General features: G+C 42.5%; 1 protein-coding gene across 4 annotated transcripts in view; it reads left to right on the top strand.

The window, feature by feature from the left end:
- Nucleotides 1-18,508, top strand: part of sptbn4b (spectrin, beta, non-erythrocytic 4b) — a 111,636-nt gene that overhangs the window by 45,291 nt on the left and 47,837 nt on the right. For all 4 annotated transcript variants that reach the window (XM_026191934.2, XM_026191932.2, XM_026191933.2 and 1 more), the window contains exons 19-25: nt 778-1,018; nt 1,296-1,454; nt 3,813-3,943; nt 4,028-4,253; nt 9,603-9,805; nt 11,886-11,976; nt 17,210-17,356. In XM_026191934.2, coding sequence (XP_026047719.2) covers nt 778-1,018; nt 1,296-1,454; nt 3,813-3,943; nt 4,028-4,253; nt 9,603-9,805; nt 11,886-11,976; nt 17,210-17,356 — 1,198 coding nt within the window. The remainder of the gene's footprint in view (nt 1-777; nt 1,019-1,295; nt 1,455-3,812; nt 3,944-4,027; nt 4,254-9,602; nt 9,806-11,885; nt 11,977-17,209; nt 17,357-18,508) is intronic.

Genomic DNA, 18,508 nt, shown 5'->3' with positions numbered 1-18,508 from the left:
CCCTAATAATTACATAACTACTCCAATTCTATAACAGATTTATTCAATGAAAATTTTCACTGAACATTTTTAAAACAGGTTTCCAGCCCTGAGGTCAGTGTCACTGAGATGTTTTCCTGCTGAGCGCTCTGTCTGACATTACCTCAGTACGGTCACAAGGATTTGTGTTTATATGTTTATATGTGCGTGAGTGTGTGTGCGCGCGTGTATCTTGGCTGAATGGGTGTGTACTGAGATCTGTTGGTCTGGAGTAGATTCAGGTGAACATATTGGATGACGATGTGTGAGGCTGAGCCGAAGCCGCAGCATAGTGGATCACAAACAAGTGTCTCACGTGAATCAGAGCAGGTCATATCAGGTCAAAATAACAACGAGTTCTTTCAAAGTCAGGAGTAACACAAAGGAAATGTTAGAAATAGACTTACAAAGAAAACAGCGTCACATCATCAACACGAAGATGACTGAATCTGAATCGCTTCACCTCGATGTTATTGGTGGTTGATATGTCTGCTGCTTATTTGGATTATATTGACTTATTAGGTAAAAATGTAATCCAGATTTAAGGATGTCATCTTATCAAACCGTGTTACTAAGTGTGTAACAGTTCTAAAACTGTTACACACTTAGTAAATATCCACAACTAAAACAAATCTTTTACAAAAAGCAAGTGGTAGGCGTGAATCACACGTTTTTTTTCCCCCCCACACAACAACAACACTCGCCTCTCTTGAAGTGCACTTGCAGTCTTATTGTGCGCCGTCTGTCACACCTCTCCAGGTGGAACAGCATCGTGGAGCTGGTCGAGCAGAAGAAAGATCAACTGGACTCGATGTTACGTCTGCAGAACTACCTGCTGGAGTGTGCCGAGATCAAGTCCCAGATCCAGGACAAGAGAAAAGCCATTGACGCCACCCAGTATGTGGGCAGTGATTTGGGAGGGGTCCTCGCCCTGCAGAGACGCCTCTCTACTATGGAGGGAGCCCTGTCTGTTCTGGAGCCCAAACTACTGCACTTACAGGTAGGACATTTACACAAAAAACATTTATATGACGTTTTTCAGCTGTAGAATTGAAATCTATCCCTAAAAGTAATATTTTACACTTAACTGGAGAGTCTAAACGGACAAGTAGAGATGATTTTTTGTATTTCAGGGATTTAATTTTCTCATGTTTTTAAGTGGCTAAGTGAGTTTAAGAAACCAAACAATAGGTATAAAAGTATATATGATTTTAAGTACTCTGAGGTATCAGTAGGCTAGCAGCACCATATAATAGCATTTCTCTTTGGTGATGCAGGAAGAGGCAGAGCATCTGGCCACTGCTCACCCGGTTCGGGCAATGGAGGTTCTTGTGCAGTTTGATGGCATCAGTGTGGAGTGGGAGGAGCTCAAACGGACCCTGCAGGGATGTGAGGACTCACTGATGGTGGCTAGCAGGCTGCAGAGCTTCATACAGGTACAAATAAGGAAGAAGTGTTTGACTCTGAACACCAGTTGCTACTGAAATTCATCAGCGAGCAAAAAGTGAGGTTTATTCCTCACTATGACCTTGACCTTTATTCAAATTTGCTATAAATGTAAACAAAAAATCTTAAAGAACAAAACTAGACACCAGGAGCAATTCCAAGGAACAGGAACAGTAGCAAGGAGCAAGCAGGAGGGTAGACTGTCAAAGACCAAGGCAGTGGTAAGACTTCATGTACATATATTTCTTATTCTTTCAGCTGCCCCTTTAGGGTTCGTCACAGCAAATGATCTGCCTCCATCTCATCCTCTCTCTAGCATCCTCTTCTGTCACACCAGTCCTCCCTTTTTCTCCTGGCACCTCCATCTTCAACATCCTACAGAGATATAAATTCTAGAGCCTGTCTTTCAGTTGCTGACTCTTTAATCAAATCTGAAATTATGTTTATGAACGATTAAACCCCAAACATGTTTATAAACTCTTAGATAAATAATTTCTACATAAAAACTGAGGGCGTTGTTGCAGGGCTCAATAAAGAAACCAACTTGAAAAGTTTCAAAGAGAATAGAAGTTAAATAGGGCCAAAGGACCTCAAGCTTAATTATCAGCCAACCTGTCATTATTAAGGAATAACTGACTCCATTTTCCGGTACTGTGAACACATCAGAGCTGCTTTTCCACCATCCCTGGACTCGCACCAGTTTGCATACAGGGAGAACCGGTCAACCGAGGATGCGATCGCCACAGTGCTGCACACATTACTGAAGCACTTGGAACACAGGAACACCTATGCACGGCTCCTCTTTGTAGACTACAGCTCGGCTTTTAATACCATCCGGCCATACAAACTCCGTCCCAAACTCCACCAACTGGGACTTAACTCCTCTCTGTGCAACTGGATTGTGGACTTCCTCACTAACCGTAGACAGAGTGTCAGAGTGGGTAAGAACACCTCCTCCACCCTTGTGGTCAACACCGGTGCCCCTCAGGGGTGTGTTCTGAGCCCTCTGCTATACACTCTCTTCACCCATGACTGTATTTCCTCCTGCGCGTCCAATCTCATTGTTAAGTTTGCAGATGACACTACAGTGCTCGGACTTATATCCAACAACGATGAGACAAACTATAGGACAGAGGTGCAACAACTAGAGTCATGGTGCCACGACAATAACTTGGTCTTAAACACCAAAAAGACCAAGGAGATCATTGTAGATTTCCGGAAGAGGGGTCATAACAACCATCTGCCTCTCTTCATTGGCAGTGAGGCGGTGGAGAGGGTGAGCAGTTTTAAATTCTTGGGGGTAACTGTGACCGAGGACCTGTCCTGGGGCAACCATATCACCTCAGTTGTACGGAAGGCCCAACAGCGCCTCTACTACCTGAGGAGACTGCGGAGCGCACACATTCCCAGATCTCTGATGTTGAACTTCTACAACTGTGCCATCAGCAGCGTTCTGACGTATGGATTTCTAGTGTGGTTCCCCAGCTGCACCAAAGCCGATCAGCAAGCACTCCAGCGGGTGGTGAAAGAAGCTGGCAGAATTATTGGAACAAGTCTGCCAGAGATCAGTAATATCTTCCCCACTCGCTGTCTGAGGAGGGTGCACAGTATCCTGCGGGACCAACATCACCCTGCGCGCCACCTTTTCCATCTGCTGCCCTCAGGGAGAAGGTACAGGTCTATACAGGCCAGAACATCCAGACTGGCCAACAGCCTGTATCCACAGGCTGTGAGGCTCCTGAACTCTCTGCCCCCCTCTCACGGACAATAACCATATCCAACTTCTTAATAGCAATGAACTGGTGTGCATTGGTACATCATATCTTTATTCTCTTCCCCCTCCTGCCCCCCCCCCCCTCTTTTGTAAATAGATAACTATCATATCTGATATCATATCTCACAGTACAATAATATTGAATGGGTTGCATTGTTGTATTTTGTCATGTTTCTCAGGTCTTTGTCTGAATTTCTACGAACATTATTGCTAAGGATTGTCTTATTGCATTGGAGTCACACTGGGTTAAATATGTACACTTGGGTTTTAAGGGGTATTTATTATTTTCTTCTTTTTTTGGGTTGTATGGAAGCCCCAAACGCAATTTCATTGTTCTTGACAATGACAATAAATAAATACTACTGAGAAAGTGGCAGGGGAGAAGTGGGTGCTATAAAAATAATTAATGCACGCTGTCCTTAATTCCACATTGCAAGAGTGAAAAAGTACAAACAGCATGCGGATGTCGTGTAGAGGTCATAAAGAAAGTTTTTCTGTCTACACAAACTTCCAGAGTATGAACTAATGTATAATTAATGAATTGTGATTCATGCTCCTTACCCTGTCTTGTCAGGACCTGGACTCATTCCTCACCTGGTTGGTCCAGACGCAGACCGCCGCTGCCTCAGAGCAGCTGCCCAACAATCTGGAGGAGGCAGAGAAGCTCATCAACGAGCACGCTGCTCTCAAGGAAGAGATTGGACGGTAGGTGAATGTTTTCTACAATATATTATGTGATGTTATTTCAGGCTGTGTAGAGAATAACTGGGCAGCTCTCTGTTCACGCAGGTACGAAGAGGACTACGAGCGCCTGCAAGCCATGAATGAGCTCCTGGAGTCCGAGGAGGCTCCTCTCCCACAGGCCGCCCTGCAGCAGTGGCTCCAGAAACTCGATGTCGGCTGGAACAAGCTGCTGGAGATGTGGGAAAGCAGGAGAGAAGTTCTGGTCCAGGCTCACATTTTCCATCTATTCCTGCGTGACGTCAAACAGGCCGAATCCTTCCTCAACAACCAGGTGTGTGTGGCAGCGTCACTTCATCTGTCAGTGGTGCAAAATGAAATTTTAGTGGGATTGGCCTGAAATTTGGGTCCCTATTTATGGCACTGACACCCTGTGTAATAGAAAATCTCCACTATTTACCTTATGTACAGTAGACTAATGTTCTTGATGAAGTTTCTTTAAGTACTCCAATCACAGAAAGCCTAGACGATGCTTCTACACTGCAGCTTTTAGGTGAGCCTTTCAAGACTGCTGCTACAGAGGGGGCGAATCATATTCGCTGTGCTTTTATTTACCTTGACATCATATCTTTCCTTCAGAAGGTGGCAGGCAGAATGCAGGACCCAAACACAGGACTCTGAGACTGAATGATAAAGTAAAAGCGGCAGTTTTATTGCTGGATAAAAATTTTTTTTTTTTTTCCTCGCCTGTCCCATTTGGTTCTTTAGCCATCAGAATTGTTGTCTGAAGACCAACAAGGATACCCAATGGATTTACTTTGCCAAATGGATCATCGTGGCATTGCCGTATTGGTCCATCTTTGTTTTTATTATTTATTATATTTTATTTTCAGATGTTACAGACGGGACAGACATGAGTGAGAGATAGGAAAGGGAGAAAGAAAGAGGAAGGAAAGGAAAAACAGAAGGGGAGAGGGACAGTGAGAAAGGGGGGGAGAAAAAAAATAAAAATCTCCTGGATCACCTGTTGAGAGAAGAATAGAAAACAAGCAAAAAAAGACAAAAAAAACAAAAAACAAAGCAACATACTAAACACAACACCATCGCATTAATCTAGCTAAGTGTAAACAGCAGTAAATACTAAATATTCAATGTTGTTGTGCAGCACGCAGGACAGATGTGCTTCGAAGTAGCAGCCAAGAAAGGTGTAATTTGGGTCTACGAGCAGTGAACACCCGTGTGCATACCTGTGTGGATCAGCGCGCTTGTATTCCAAAGGTTTCTCCATGTAACGATCTGCTAGGGAGTGTGGGGGGGCCACTTTAACATGAGATACAAGAAAGCTAAACTAGAAAACCAGGAGACGCTGAACATTACCATAAACACAGAGGAAAACCACAGCAAAGAGCAGGGCTTAAATACACAGAGGGAAAGAGACACAGAAGGAGAGCACAGCTGGGAGTGATCAGAGCTAACGAGACAAGGGGAATCAAAACCAGACACACTGCACACAGGACAGGGACTATCAAAATAAAACAGGAAACACACGACAGGCACAGAGGCACGAACTTGACACTGAATAGAGGGAACAGGGAGCACAGAGACAGGAGAAACAAACTGCGACATGAGACACGACTGACTGTGGCGCAAGAAAATAAATATGAAGACAGAACTAAACCCACACTAAACATGAGGCCACAGGAACAAAACCTAAGAACTGGAAGTCACAGAACAAAGAAGAACTAGAGAGCTAGAAATACAAAACAGAAACCAAAACACTAGCAGTGATAAACCATGATGACACCAAAAATCAAAGTACAAAACTCAAAACACCGGGTCACCGATCCAGGACCGTGACAAGACCAGAGTGAGCTCTATAGAGCACACAAAATCAGTAAAGAAAAAGAATATGCAGCCCAGCTAATGCCGTCATTTGTTTATCCTTATTTTGAGCAGCAGAAATAAATCCTACTTACTCTGCGTTTATAACAGTGAACCAAAGTAAGGAGCAGGAATAGAAAAAGAAAGAGTTGGCTGAAATGGACATATGTTACTATACGCTAAACTTAGAACTGAGGTCAGCATCTGATGAGAAAATAGTCTACCACTACTACTTCATCCTTAAGTCAGCCTAAATGATAATGAATAAACTCTGTTATTATACTTTTTATTGCATCAAAACAACTTGAAGTCTCTGTAAACAGATTTAATAATGCCTGGTGACTGCAGCAGAGCATCAGCTAGCCTGGGCGTTGGCCTAAAGCTCGGCCAGCAAAAGAAAGAGGAGAGGGAGGGTGTGTGTGTGTGCGTGTGTGTGCACGTGTGCGTCAGCAGGTGTCTTCTTGCAGTGTGTCTGTGTTATGGGGTGTTGGAGCAGCAGCTTCTAGTAATTCTATATGTATTTTCTAGCTTCTTGATGAAGTGTAGGAGGAAGAGATGTTGGCAGTGTTCTGATGCTCATGTCTGTTTTTGTGTTACCACCATATGATGTTACGGTGGTATTTATAGGACTGCGCCAATTATACACGTTCTACTTTGCTAGATTTTCTTCAAATACAAACTACGCGTTTGTTTGCAAAAATCAGTCTTTTATTTTTCAGCGCATTAGCAAAATAAAAGTGACAACTGATTTTCAGCTTCATATTTTTATACTCAAATTCTGCTAGAGTAGCTTTGCGTGGTTTATTGTCCTTGTTGAAGCCCCTCAGTTCAACCTCTGTGTGAAACAAGCTCCGCCCCCTTTAAAACCATCTTTTTTTCCCTTTTAAGTCAGCTTGATTCTAATTGACTGCCCTTCTTCAAACAGAAGATATGACCACCTCCCACCTTGATCAGTGTTTCTAAAGTGATGAGAAAAGAAGATTTAGAAATTGTCAGATGGCCAAATAATGGCCGGGCTTTTGTTTTTATAATGTATTAAAGCGCTGTATTAAAACATCATACTCATATTACTTTATAAGTATTTTTTCAAAGCCTCAACTGCTCTACGGGTGAAGTTTTTCCACGTGGTGAAGACCAACAGTCAGTTCTGGCTCTGCAGTCAGCATTTGTGTCTGTATTACATGTAAAAAGGTTTAGTTTTCCGATCTGAAATGTCACAGGCAAAACTGACACTGACCGTGTGTGTCTGCTCGCGGATGTGTGTGCGTCCGTGTGTGTGTTGGCCGGGACGTCTCTTTCAGTTTGCTAACAAATCTTTACCAGGGACCAGCTCTTCTTATTAGCCTGAAGGAGTTGATTTAGAGAGAGCAGCATTTTTTTTCCAATAAGTGTGAAAGATGTTCCAGGCCATTGATCTCTGACGTCATCTCCCTGTTTAATTCCTCAGTTTGATTTATTTTCTCTGAATGTGAAGACTACTGTCGATACAGACGAAATGCAATTGTTGTCTTTCAATCAGCTCTTAAACTGTTGACAGAACAAACTAATTACTTTTAGGAATAGTCCTTCCTGCTTATGGTACAGCCCATTTCAGAGGATGTTCATTTTTAAATTGTAGAGTTTAAATATGGGCTCGTTTAGTCGTTAAAATAAGAATTTCATTATCAGTGAATGAGCCTATTCTTCTTCTATTCTGTTTGACTCAATGGCAAAGAAACAAACCCATTTTCCTGCAGAGTCAATTTTAAAGGCTTCAGTTTCTGACTATTATACCAAAACCTAAAGATGTTCAAATAACGGAAAACAAACAAAATATTTAAATAAAGAACACGAGGCAGAGAAAGGTCAATTAGCCAATGCAAATAAACAAAACAGACATGATTATATATATAAAGTATATACAAAAAAAATACATATGAGAAGATGCAGGTGGAAACAAACAGGTGAAACTAATGAGCCGTAAACCAAGTAACTTCTAGGTTGACCCTGAGTTTTCTGTGTTACAAAAGATGGTCACTTGTTACTAGGATAAATTGAAATGGTGTTTTATGCTGTAACCTAACATGCTGTGGAGCAGAATATGTTTGAGAAAAGAGGTGAACTTCTTTTTTTTATACACTTGCCATCTTTGCTTCACGCCTTTGCTACCTGGGTTCAAATAGGTTACACATTATTATTATTATTATTATTATTATAGTCATGTTGTCCACACCCCCAAAAAAAGGAAATTGGTTGTTACATTTACAAAAGTCTAACTTGTAATTTGAACAAAATAATTTCCTGTTTCTATGGTGAACGTAATTAAATCATGTGGGATCTGTATGAAATTCAACAACTTGATTTGTTCTTGTCGAGATCACATGATACAATCTAGTAAGAGTGGTTAGTTGCCTTGACTCATGAAATCCACAAGATCACAGGAGATTTCAGACCACAGGAAAATCCCTGGATAAAAGGCAGACAAGACACACTCAGCATCAAGCCTTGTAATCATAGCTTTCCTACTTTTGTTAAGTCTAGATTGACAGCTTTGTGGCGCAGTGGTTAGCATTATTGCCTCACAGCAAGAAGGTCCTGGGTTTTTAATTTGCAGTGGGTACTCTCTGATCTCTATGTATTAAATGGCCTGTATTTGTATAGCGCTTTACTAGTCCCTAAGGACCCCAAAGCGCTTTACACATCCAGTCATCCACCCATTCACACACACATTCACACACTGGTGATGGCAAGCTACATTGTAGCCACAGCCACCCTGGGGCGCACTGACAGAGGCGAGGCTGCCGGACACTGGCGCCCCCGGGCCCTCTGACCACCACGAGTAGGCAGTGTCTTGCCCAAGGACACAACAATCAAGATTACAAGGCGAACGCCCAACTCTTGAGCCACGATCGCCCCATATTAGCCCTATGATAGACTGGCGACCTGTCCAGGGTGTACCCCTATCACATCTATGATAGGCCCGCCCAACCTTGATAAGGTAATAGGATGGATGAAGTGGAAGTTGCTGTAAATCTATTAAAATGTTATGTTAACCACTTTAGACTTTGTTGAACATTATGTAATATGAAGATAACGTGTAGTATTTAAGTGACCGAGTGTTCAATAACTTGAATAGTGTTGGATTAAAGTGAGAAAATTGTGAAGGATTAAAATATTCCAAGAGCTCAACTTACTTCATCTAAACATGTTTCAATCACGTTTTATCAACACAAATTGCACAGAGTTTATTAAATATGACTAACTTGTGTTGATTGAAGTCAGTTGTTTGTGTTGCTGCCAAAGTGAAACATCTGTGTGCAACCACTGTGTTAAGTAAATCCAACATGTTCTTTTTTTCATTGCAGTCTCACTGATTAAAGTACTTCAAGCGCACACACATTCATGTGGCTCTTGCTGAACTACTGCGTGTTTCCTTTTGCACACACCTCAACTTCTGTGTTGCTCTCAGCCTATTTTTGTGTTATTGCTTCATAATTCTACAAAGAGATGAATTCTTACTCTTATCTTTCTTTATAAAATCAGTTAACCAATCAGAGCTGTGATTGGTCATATATATGTTACCATACCACTAACGCAGATATCCTCAAAAATAGCCTTCTGATAAACATGGATAATGTATGATCAGCTGACTATCTAAAAGGATGTACACTTGAATGTGGATTCAAATAACGGCAATCCAGTATTTGAAAATAACAATATTAACTCGTATCAATCACATTTATTGTTCTCTTTCACTTTAACTTTTAGTTTTTGAACCAGAAAAAAAAGAAATCATGTGACTTCTCCTGTCTTTATCTTCTAGGAGTCTGCGCTCGCTCACGTGGAGCTGCCCACCACAGTGGAAACAGTGGAAGCGGCTATAAAGAAACACAAGGACTTCACCACCACCATGGAGCTGAACCTGCACAGGATCAAAGCTGTGATCGAGGCAGGAGAAAGTCTGATCAGCCAGAACAACATCTACTCTGAACGCATTAAGGAGCGCATCGACACTCTTGCCAACAGGTACCACGTGCTGTACATGCAAAACAATATAGAGAAAAGAAATGTAAGTGCTAATAGTCTGAAGTATGAAGTGTGATTAAAAAAAAACGACAAAAAGGTGTCTATTAAAAAAATCAAAGCCCTGATCTGATTTCAATTGGACCAAATTTCCCTTTGAGTAAAAACCTTCAACTCATTCAGTGTGATGCAGCTGGTAGGAAGCTGCTGATTTACTGGTCAATCTACATTCAACCATCATCTATGGCCATGAGTTATAGGTAGAGACTGAAAGAGTTGATGGATACAAGCAGTGGAGATGAGCCTTAGAGGTAGCTGGTGCCTCTCCACATCAGAAGGATCCAGTTGAGGTGGTTAGGGCATGTCCAGCTTGTAGGAGGCCCTGGGGCAGACCCAGATGGCATGGGAACGCCTCAGTATCCCTCCAAAAAAGCTGGAGGAGGGAGCCGTGGAGAAGGACCTTAAGAACTACTGACCTTAAGAAAACTTTCTGTGCGTGGTGTGCCAGCACATGATGACACGATCGTTTTGACACGCTCAGCGGAACTGTGCATGGTCAGTTTGACCCTGGGGAACAAATTCTGGTTGCAACATCTCATTAATGTGAAAAAAATATGAGTACAATCCTGATCTTGCAACTCACCCGAAGCGTGACACGAGTTTGGTACTTCCAGGAGCAGTGACCTAAAAATAGCAGCCGGGTTGAAAAATGGTACAGAAAGGTACAGGACGATGATCGTGAGCAAGAGAAGAGCCGAACTGAAATCAGGAAGGTGTTCAGACTTTTATGGGACTGTTCCCGTACATTTTTGATGACCGTTTGTAACTAGAAGCTCTGAAACAGAGGACGGTGATGATCAGTGATTCAGTTTCATTATTGAGGTTTAATGTTAATCAAAAAGGCATCAAAACATTTAAATTCTCTCATTGGCAGCTAACACTGTCTATGAACACATTTAGAATGAATGAAAGTTGGAGGATTTTTGTGTGTAGCTTTACTCTATTGAACTATACCGGTTATATATTTACATAGTGTATATAACAGTAATCTCAAATTATAAACAGGAAAGCACTTCAAGCAGTTGGTAACTTGAAAAAGTTACCTGCTGTTTGTCAAGAGGCCTCAGGCTACTTGTAGTAAACACGGAGTCCCAGCTGTACGTTCTAAAGCAGCGGTCCCCAACCCCCGGGCCACGGACCGGTACCGGGCCGTGAGAGTTGAGGCTCGGGTGTGAAATTTATGGTTTTCAGGGTTTTTATCTTTTTTGTTTGTTTTGTTTTTAATTGTTTTTCTCATTAACTCGTTTCCCTGGGTCTCTTCCCGTTTGTTATGAATAGATCTTATTTTTTTTGGTACCGGTACTGGTTTTATTTTGTTGTACTTATCCGTGACACCTTAAAGGCCGGTCCGTGAAAATATTGTCGGACATAAACCGGTCCGTAGCGCAAAAACTGCCGCGCTAACATAATACAAAGAATAATTGCAGCTAAAGGATTTAAATCAAAGCAAGAGCAAGACAAAAGACAGAAAGCAGAGTGTGGTGTGTTTGGTCCAGGACTGACACCCGTCCGTGAAATCTCTGTGAAAGCTGAGATTGTGCAGCGTGTTGTGTGAGGGGGGTGGGGCTGGTTATTTGTGGCTATAGATTTCTATGTGTATCCTCACAATAGAAATGAGAAGAAGCATATGTTGTTGTTTTTGTGCTGGAGACAGACAAATGAACACAGCACAGTGCAATTTATGGACTTTATTTAGCTCACATAATAATTACTGCATTAGCTTTTGTTAGAAATAAAGTGATTATATTTTACTTTATCTACAGTTAACAGCAGTAAACATGGATCTCTTTTAGCAACATTACCATGTCTCTCTGATACTGATCACGCTTGTGAAATATTTTATAATCGACAGCAATCGTAGAGATTGTTGGGCACATACTCAGTTAACCACTCTTATAATGCGTAACACTAAGCCTAAATCTGATGTAAATACCTAATGCTTCTAATGTACACACACATCTAAACAACTGAAATTAAATCAGAGTTATTTTGACTGAAGTCTCCTTTTCCTTTGCTTTTTCAGGGGAAACAAGAACAGAGGGCTGGCCCAGCAGTGGCTGGAAAAACTGAATGACCAGTGGGAACTTCAGAGGTTTCTCCAGGACTGTCATGAGGTAAAAGGCTAAAAATTCAGTTCAATTTAATTCAGCTTTATTTATATAGCGCCAAATCACAACAGTCTCCTCAAGGCGCTTAATACTGTATGATAAGGCCCTACGTTAATAGAGAGGAAAACCCCAAAAATCTGTGTTTGTTTATCAGTTTCTTCCCTGTTCTTTAGATTCAAAAGTAAACATCTCTTCAAGTTACTGCAGAGATTTTGCTGGCTCAGAATGGGCCTTTGGGGGCTGACTATGCACATGGCCGTCATACAGTAAAGACGAGGGGTTATGAAAGAAAACAAAGCGTTCTCCTGCTATTTCACACCATTTCATAGCCAAAAATGTATTTTATGCTCTAGCTAATGAAGCCTCGGTTAGCAAAACTGGTTAAAAAGAATTATTGAAATATTTTTGTTTTTGGGGGAGGTGTTATGTTCCTCAAAATGTCCTTTATGTGCAGCTTTATGCTGTGCAAACACATGCTAACAGTGAGCGGAGATACAAATGGAGTCTGAGCATGCCCGCTTTAATCATACTGCTATTGTTGGAAAGTATCATTGATATGGTCCACACCTCCTGCCTGTGTGTGTGTGTGTGTGTGTGTGTGTGTGTGTGTGTGTGTGTGTGTGTGTTTACGCTGCACACGGCTCCCCTCTGCTCGCCCCTGCAGTTTTTGCTCTCTCACCCAGCAGAGTCACCTCCTTCTGGGCCAAAACCATGTGTAGTTTCAGCAACTTTCTCTCTTTGTGCCTCCTGCATAATTCAGCAGCTCAGTCCCTCATCACTAATTCAAAGGAGGAAGAGTGTATCTCACTGTATACATGAGTGTGCGTGTGTGCGTGTGTCAAAGTCTTGTTTATGTGTGTACATGAAGCGTTGAATGCATATCTCTAGAAACACAGCATGCAAAAGGAGGCTGAGTGTGTGTCGGTGTGTCCGTAAGTGTGTGTGTGTGTGTGTGTACAGTGGATGAGTGACACTGCGTCAGTCTGTAGGAACCTGAGCTCTCTGCTAGCAGGGTGTGTTCTTCTGTTCGGGCCAGGCTGCGTCCTCGTGCTTCCTGTTACTCACTGCTGCTCTCTATCCACTGGCTGACACATTTACAACAAAATCCGATAGTTTTATCCAAAATTGCATCACATATACAGTTTATACTGAACGCTTCGGTCTGGTCGGTGGGGTAGATGAAGGACACCCCTGTATTCAGCACTTTGATCATACTTGCACCGCAGGATCTTTAGCGAGTGTTCCTGGATTTTGTTCTTTGTGCTTTTACCTATTTCACCATCTGTGAATTTCAGCACTTCCTTTCTTCTCACCTAACGTTGAGGTGAGAGACTAAACAAAGTACCTCTCTTTTGCTCCGACTTGTAAAGAAAACCACTAACTGATTTAGGAGTGGTTGGTAAACACTTTATAGGATCACCCATAATACCAGGTGCTTACTAGCAACTGTCAGCCCCAAAGCCATGTACCACTTTATTTGTGGACAGAGCAGTTCAACATGAAATGACCGTATAAAAATATATTTCTTTAAAGGATTGATATACTTCTTTTTTTTTTTTTTTTGTGCAGAAGTTTGTGCATTTATTAAAATATCCTGTAGAGTCTAGGAGGTTGTGGCTGATGAATATTTTGGAAATACCCTGGACAATCCATATGAAGGGGAGATGGAAAGGAGCAGGGCTACAGGACAGATGGTGTTACAGGGTGGTGATGGTGGGCCCCTCAGTGAACTTGCACATGTGACACTGTATCAGGAAATAGTGGCTGCATGTTGTCAACGTCAGCCCAAAAAAAGCTGAAAAGAACAAAGCTGATTTTTCTCCTCTTGCATCTTTACAGTTTCCCATCAGCCTGTCTCTTCCACTTTTTCCACAGTCCAACAATGTCTTCAGGACAAAAGGGGACCAAAGAAGTACACTGAGTTACAGATCATGCAGTGGCTTTTCACCTGGATTCCCTTCCTGAACTGTTCTCAGTAAAGAGCAGGTGTATGCCCAGAGGCTGACAGGCTAAATATAGTGGGTATCTATAAAGATAGATGTAGCACATGTTAAGTTACTCTGTAAATGCCCTCAAGCCTGCCAGTGCTTTTGCTTTGTCACAGAGGCTTTTAGATTGGATGACTTTTTGCATGCTGAGGAGGAAAAGTACTGAGTTTGATATTCCTGATATCTTGAGCCTTTTGTGGTCTCTTTCATAGAATATCTGCAGTGAACTAGCATTAGCCCTGAACTCATTGGGTCTTCTCATTTAATGACACTGTTGTCTTCTGCCATCAACAAAGTGGGCAATGCAATGCATTTTGTAATTGCATGTAGGAATCGGCACATTAGAATGTGTGACAGTGTATTTGGAGTGCAAAAAAAGACATCAACAGCTGTAGCCAAGCCCAGAAAAGGAATCACACCTCTGAGTGTCAAAAGCCCTGTTTATGCTGACGCTGTGACAGGGCAGAGTCAGATCTGCATTGGTGTCTAATGAGAAACACTATATTTTTACAAGTTGAATAAATACATAGGATTACTTGCAGAAGCTGGATTAACTTTAGAAGGAAGAAGATCACGGCAGACAGAATCTTTGAGCGGCATTGGTCAGTCAGTGGAGAGCTTCTAGCATTAATCCCTCCTATAAACACTTCTATGGTCACATGGTTCCAACATCAGCTCCAGTAAAGTTGTGGTGACGCCTTATTGACATCACTATCAGTTCTTTGTTGATGAAAATTCGTGGAGCTGGTTCTAAATTTGTCCTCAGCATTGACACTGGCATCACATTAGAGAGACCGACTGCGAGATTGGGAAAGTTTTAAAGGGCCTCAGGTGTTGCTCATCCTGCTGATAACCTTTCATTTAGCATCTGCGGGCGAAAAAAGAAACAGCGATACTTCGAGCCTTTGGTTCTTCACAGACACTACCACACATCAGCATAGCTACACCTGTGTTTTGTGAAAAAGTGTGACGTATAGAAATGTAATTTTAGTCTTTATCCAAACATTCTCCTTAAGTCCATTGCTTTAAAACCTAAACACACACACACAGTTTTCCAAGGTGGCTTTCCTGATGTACATTTTTTTTATGTCTATCAGTGGAAAATTAGGGGACAGTGATGAAGTAGTGATGAAGCCTGATAGCATGATGATGACTCTGAGTCTTCCTTTGACCCTCTTCTTTCTTCCATTACGCCCCACCCCGTCCCTCTCTTTGCTTTTTACGTCAGCTGTTCATTCATCCTTCCCCCAATGCACCTAAAAGCTCTCCTCCTCCTTGCTCATTCATTTCATTTACACTCTCTAGAGGCATCAGCCTGTGACCCTCCATGACCGCTATAGTTGCAGGCTGTGTGTGTGTCTGTGTGTGTGTGTGTGTGTGTGTGTGTGTGTGTGCACCCATGACCTTTGCAAGTAAGTGGCACACACACATCTGTCTGCAAATTCATGTATGTGTGCAAATATGTGAGGCCTGTTACCTGTCTGTTCTGTGTGATGATAGGTGAAGGATGATGTGACAGATTGAGGGAAAGTGGACTGAAATCTGACCGTGGCCTGTTTAAGGAAAGGGGAGCAGTAGAGCCGTCAAACATATAAATATATCATTCAGTCATTCCCTACCTCTCTGCCCATTATCAGCCCCCTTCTTTTTAGTGTCCCTTTGCTGTTTCTCTCTCGGTGTTCTCTGTGCTTTACCACTGCAGCAGTGTCAGGCAAGCTGGAGACAGAGAGTGCAGCTGCCTGGGACTGCTGCAGAGAGGAAGAGAGGGATGATAGAAGAAGGTGATGTACATGGAGAGGGAGGAGAAGATGAAACAAAAGCAGCTGTAGAAGAGTCGTGAGCTCAGCTGTTAATGCACACTGATGGGCTTCAATCAGTTAAAGCTTTGAGCCCCTCTCATTCATCCATCTTCGTGCACCAAGTCCACACCCGCCCCTCCGCCTTCCCCAGCTCGGCATCATTAGCCGTGACGGGTGAGCCCGGAGGCTTTGCTCCCCCTGCCCCCCTAAAAATTCTAATCCCAGGCTTTAGCTCCTCCCTCTCCTCTCCTTATACACTTCATCTCTTCTCCAACCAGCTGATTGGCTCACTCGCTCACTCAGCTGCCCGCTCGCTGAAGGTGTGAGGAAAGGGGAGGGGCGCCCGCGTACTGGCTCGGCTGCCTGCCATTTTATTGTTTTGGGAAGGAGGGGTTCTTTTTCTTCTTCTCTCAGTCATCCTCACTCTTTCCCTCGTCACTGTTCTGCCCCCGCCCCTCCTCTCTCTCCTGTTTGAGTGCAAGAAAGAGACAGAGCGAGAGGAAAGAGAGGGTAGCGCAGCCTCAGTTTGAAGTCTCCAGTCTGTCTCTTCTCTCCAGGATTGTTGTTATTTACCCTCCTGCCTGGCGTTTTCCCTTCACCTTTGCATCACTGCCCAGGGTATTTGGCTCTGCAGAAGGCACCCCTCAACTCTTTCCGTCCTCTCTTTTCTTTTTTTCTTTCTGGCTCTGCGGTGAAGAGCATCTTTGCATGCGTGTGACAGCAGACGAGCGAGGATGCGGATACCAGCGGCTGCCTGCAGCTGCCACAACCCCGTGGGCTGCTGATCTTAAACACTGCCGGTAAACTGGTTATTCTATTTGCATATCTGGTTTAGGTGCGGGGCTGGCGGTGCAGGTGGAAATATTACACGCAGGAATGAGAATGTTGATGAGGAAGAGACGAGGGAGCCGATGCTGACCTGAATATTTTGGTGATGCTCTCAGCGCAGGCGTGAGGCTCTTTTTTTTTTTTTTTTTTTTTTTTTCACCGTTTGCCTCTCGCAGATGGGCCCCGTGTGGAAAATGTACACATTTTACTCTTTGATGGAGAGCGGGGGTGTGCGTGTGTAGGGGGGTGATTTCTGCATGGGTGTGTTGAAGCTGAGGATACTGTCTGTGAGGGGTTGTGCACATGTAGATCCCTGCCGCCATGCTTGTTGGTACACGTGTGTCTGCTTACATGTGCTTGCTGTGCATCATTAAATTTTAATGTGTGTGTGTTTGACCTTGTTTAGTTACAGTGCACCTTATTTATAATTCAGTTTTTCTGCATAACAAATTAATGGAATCATATATGCATGAATTAGAATAATATATGTACCTACTGATGAATGCTTTGGTCTGGTCACGTCTTTTAAAGTGAGGAATTCCTCTGTGCAGCATCAGCTCCTCAGTTATTTACTGTAACTGTCCTGTACTGACAACTCCTTCTGTATCTGTGTCTCTCACCCAGCTGGGGGATTGGGTGTATGAGAAGATGCTAATGGCGAGGGACAGCAGTCGAGACGAGACCCAGAAGCTTCATAAGAAATGGCTGAAGCACCAGGCTTTTATGGCCGAGTTGGCCCAGAATAAGGAATGGCTGGACAAAATTGAAAAGGTAAGTGCAGCTGGCCGTCCCAGTGATGTAGCCTCGCAGGCACATTTCCTTTTACAGTGTCACTCTGTTTTTGTTTTGTTTTTTTGTCCATTCAATTTTTTTTTTATAGTGCAACTCTGAAATTTACTGCAAATATTATGGCATAGAGTCTGACTTTGACCTAAGTCAAGATAGACACAGAGTAAATGACAAAAGAGTATTTCATGTGGACTTTGACCTACTGATGTAGTGATGTAACAACACCTGTGATTTTCTTGGGTTCCTCTAATATCTTAGCAACATCTCCTGGGGCACTTTTGCTCTTTCTCTTGTGACTCTCTCACAATTTGTGTGACTTTAATATGAATAATGGCAATACATGTATCCATAATTGTCGTAATACTATCCAAATGTCATGTATGAAAGCCATCTACCATACATGCAAAACCTTACTCAGGAAGCGTTTGAGCAGCTAATCTCTGTGCAGGTGGACAGAACGGTCAAATCTCTAGTCAGCATGACTTACCTACACAATAATGGATACAGGAAGTTGCAAATTGTGAGAAAGTTGAAAAGATTGGAGCGTTTTTCGTTCATCGATGCGTGCCGTCATCAGAGCAGAACAAATGCTCTCAGTGCAACACCGGAAAAGCAGATGTTTACACAGAGTTGTGTTTCTAAAATTTCTTTAGGCATCAATGGTTTTCTGTTGTTTATACTACAGAATATGGCATCTTTTGTGTGTATTTTTATTTGGAAAATTATTCAGGAATTAACTGTCTCGAAGTGTTCCTGAAATTCCCTCTCCATCTTAATTTTGAAATGTAAACGATGGGTTCCAAATTCAGGCTTGTTGTACGTAGGTCGGATTAAGTTAAACACAGGAACAGATACAACATGCACATTTGATAAAAATGGCATTTTTAGTAGAATTATATACCAACGTAACAAAAAAATGGTTCAGATTATGAGTAAATAATAGAAATGTGGTTGACATAATGAACTAATTCCCAGGAAATTGCTCTTGTTTTGTTTGCTGTCACGTAGCTTGTTGCTCTGGAAAGTGAAAACTAGGCCTCTTTGCAATTTTACCAATGAGCCTCCGGTTTAAAAAGCTTTTAGGAACAAAAGATGAAGACTGCTGTACATATGGGAACAAAAGAAAAGATGTGT

The sequence above is a fragment of the Astatotilapia calliptera genome, chromosome 14 (genome assembly GCF_964374335.1).
Source record: "Astatotilapia calliptera chromosome 14, fAstCal68.1, whole genome shotgun sequence".
NCBI lineage: Eukaryota > Metazoa > Chordata > Actinopteri > Cichliformes > Cichlidae > Astatotilapia > Astatotilapia calliptera.
Note: the sequence above shows the minus strand (reverse complement) of the source record. Positions and strands in the feature narration are given on the sequence as shown.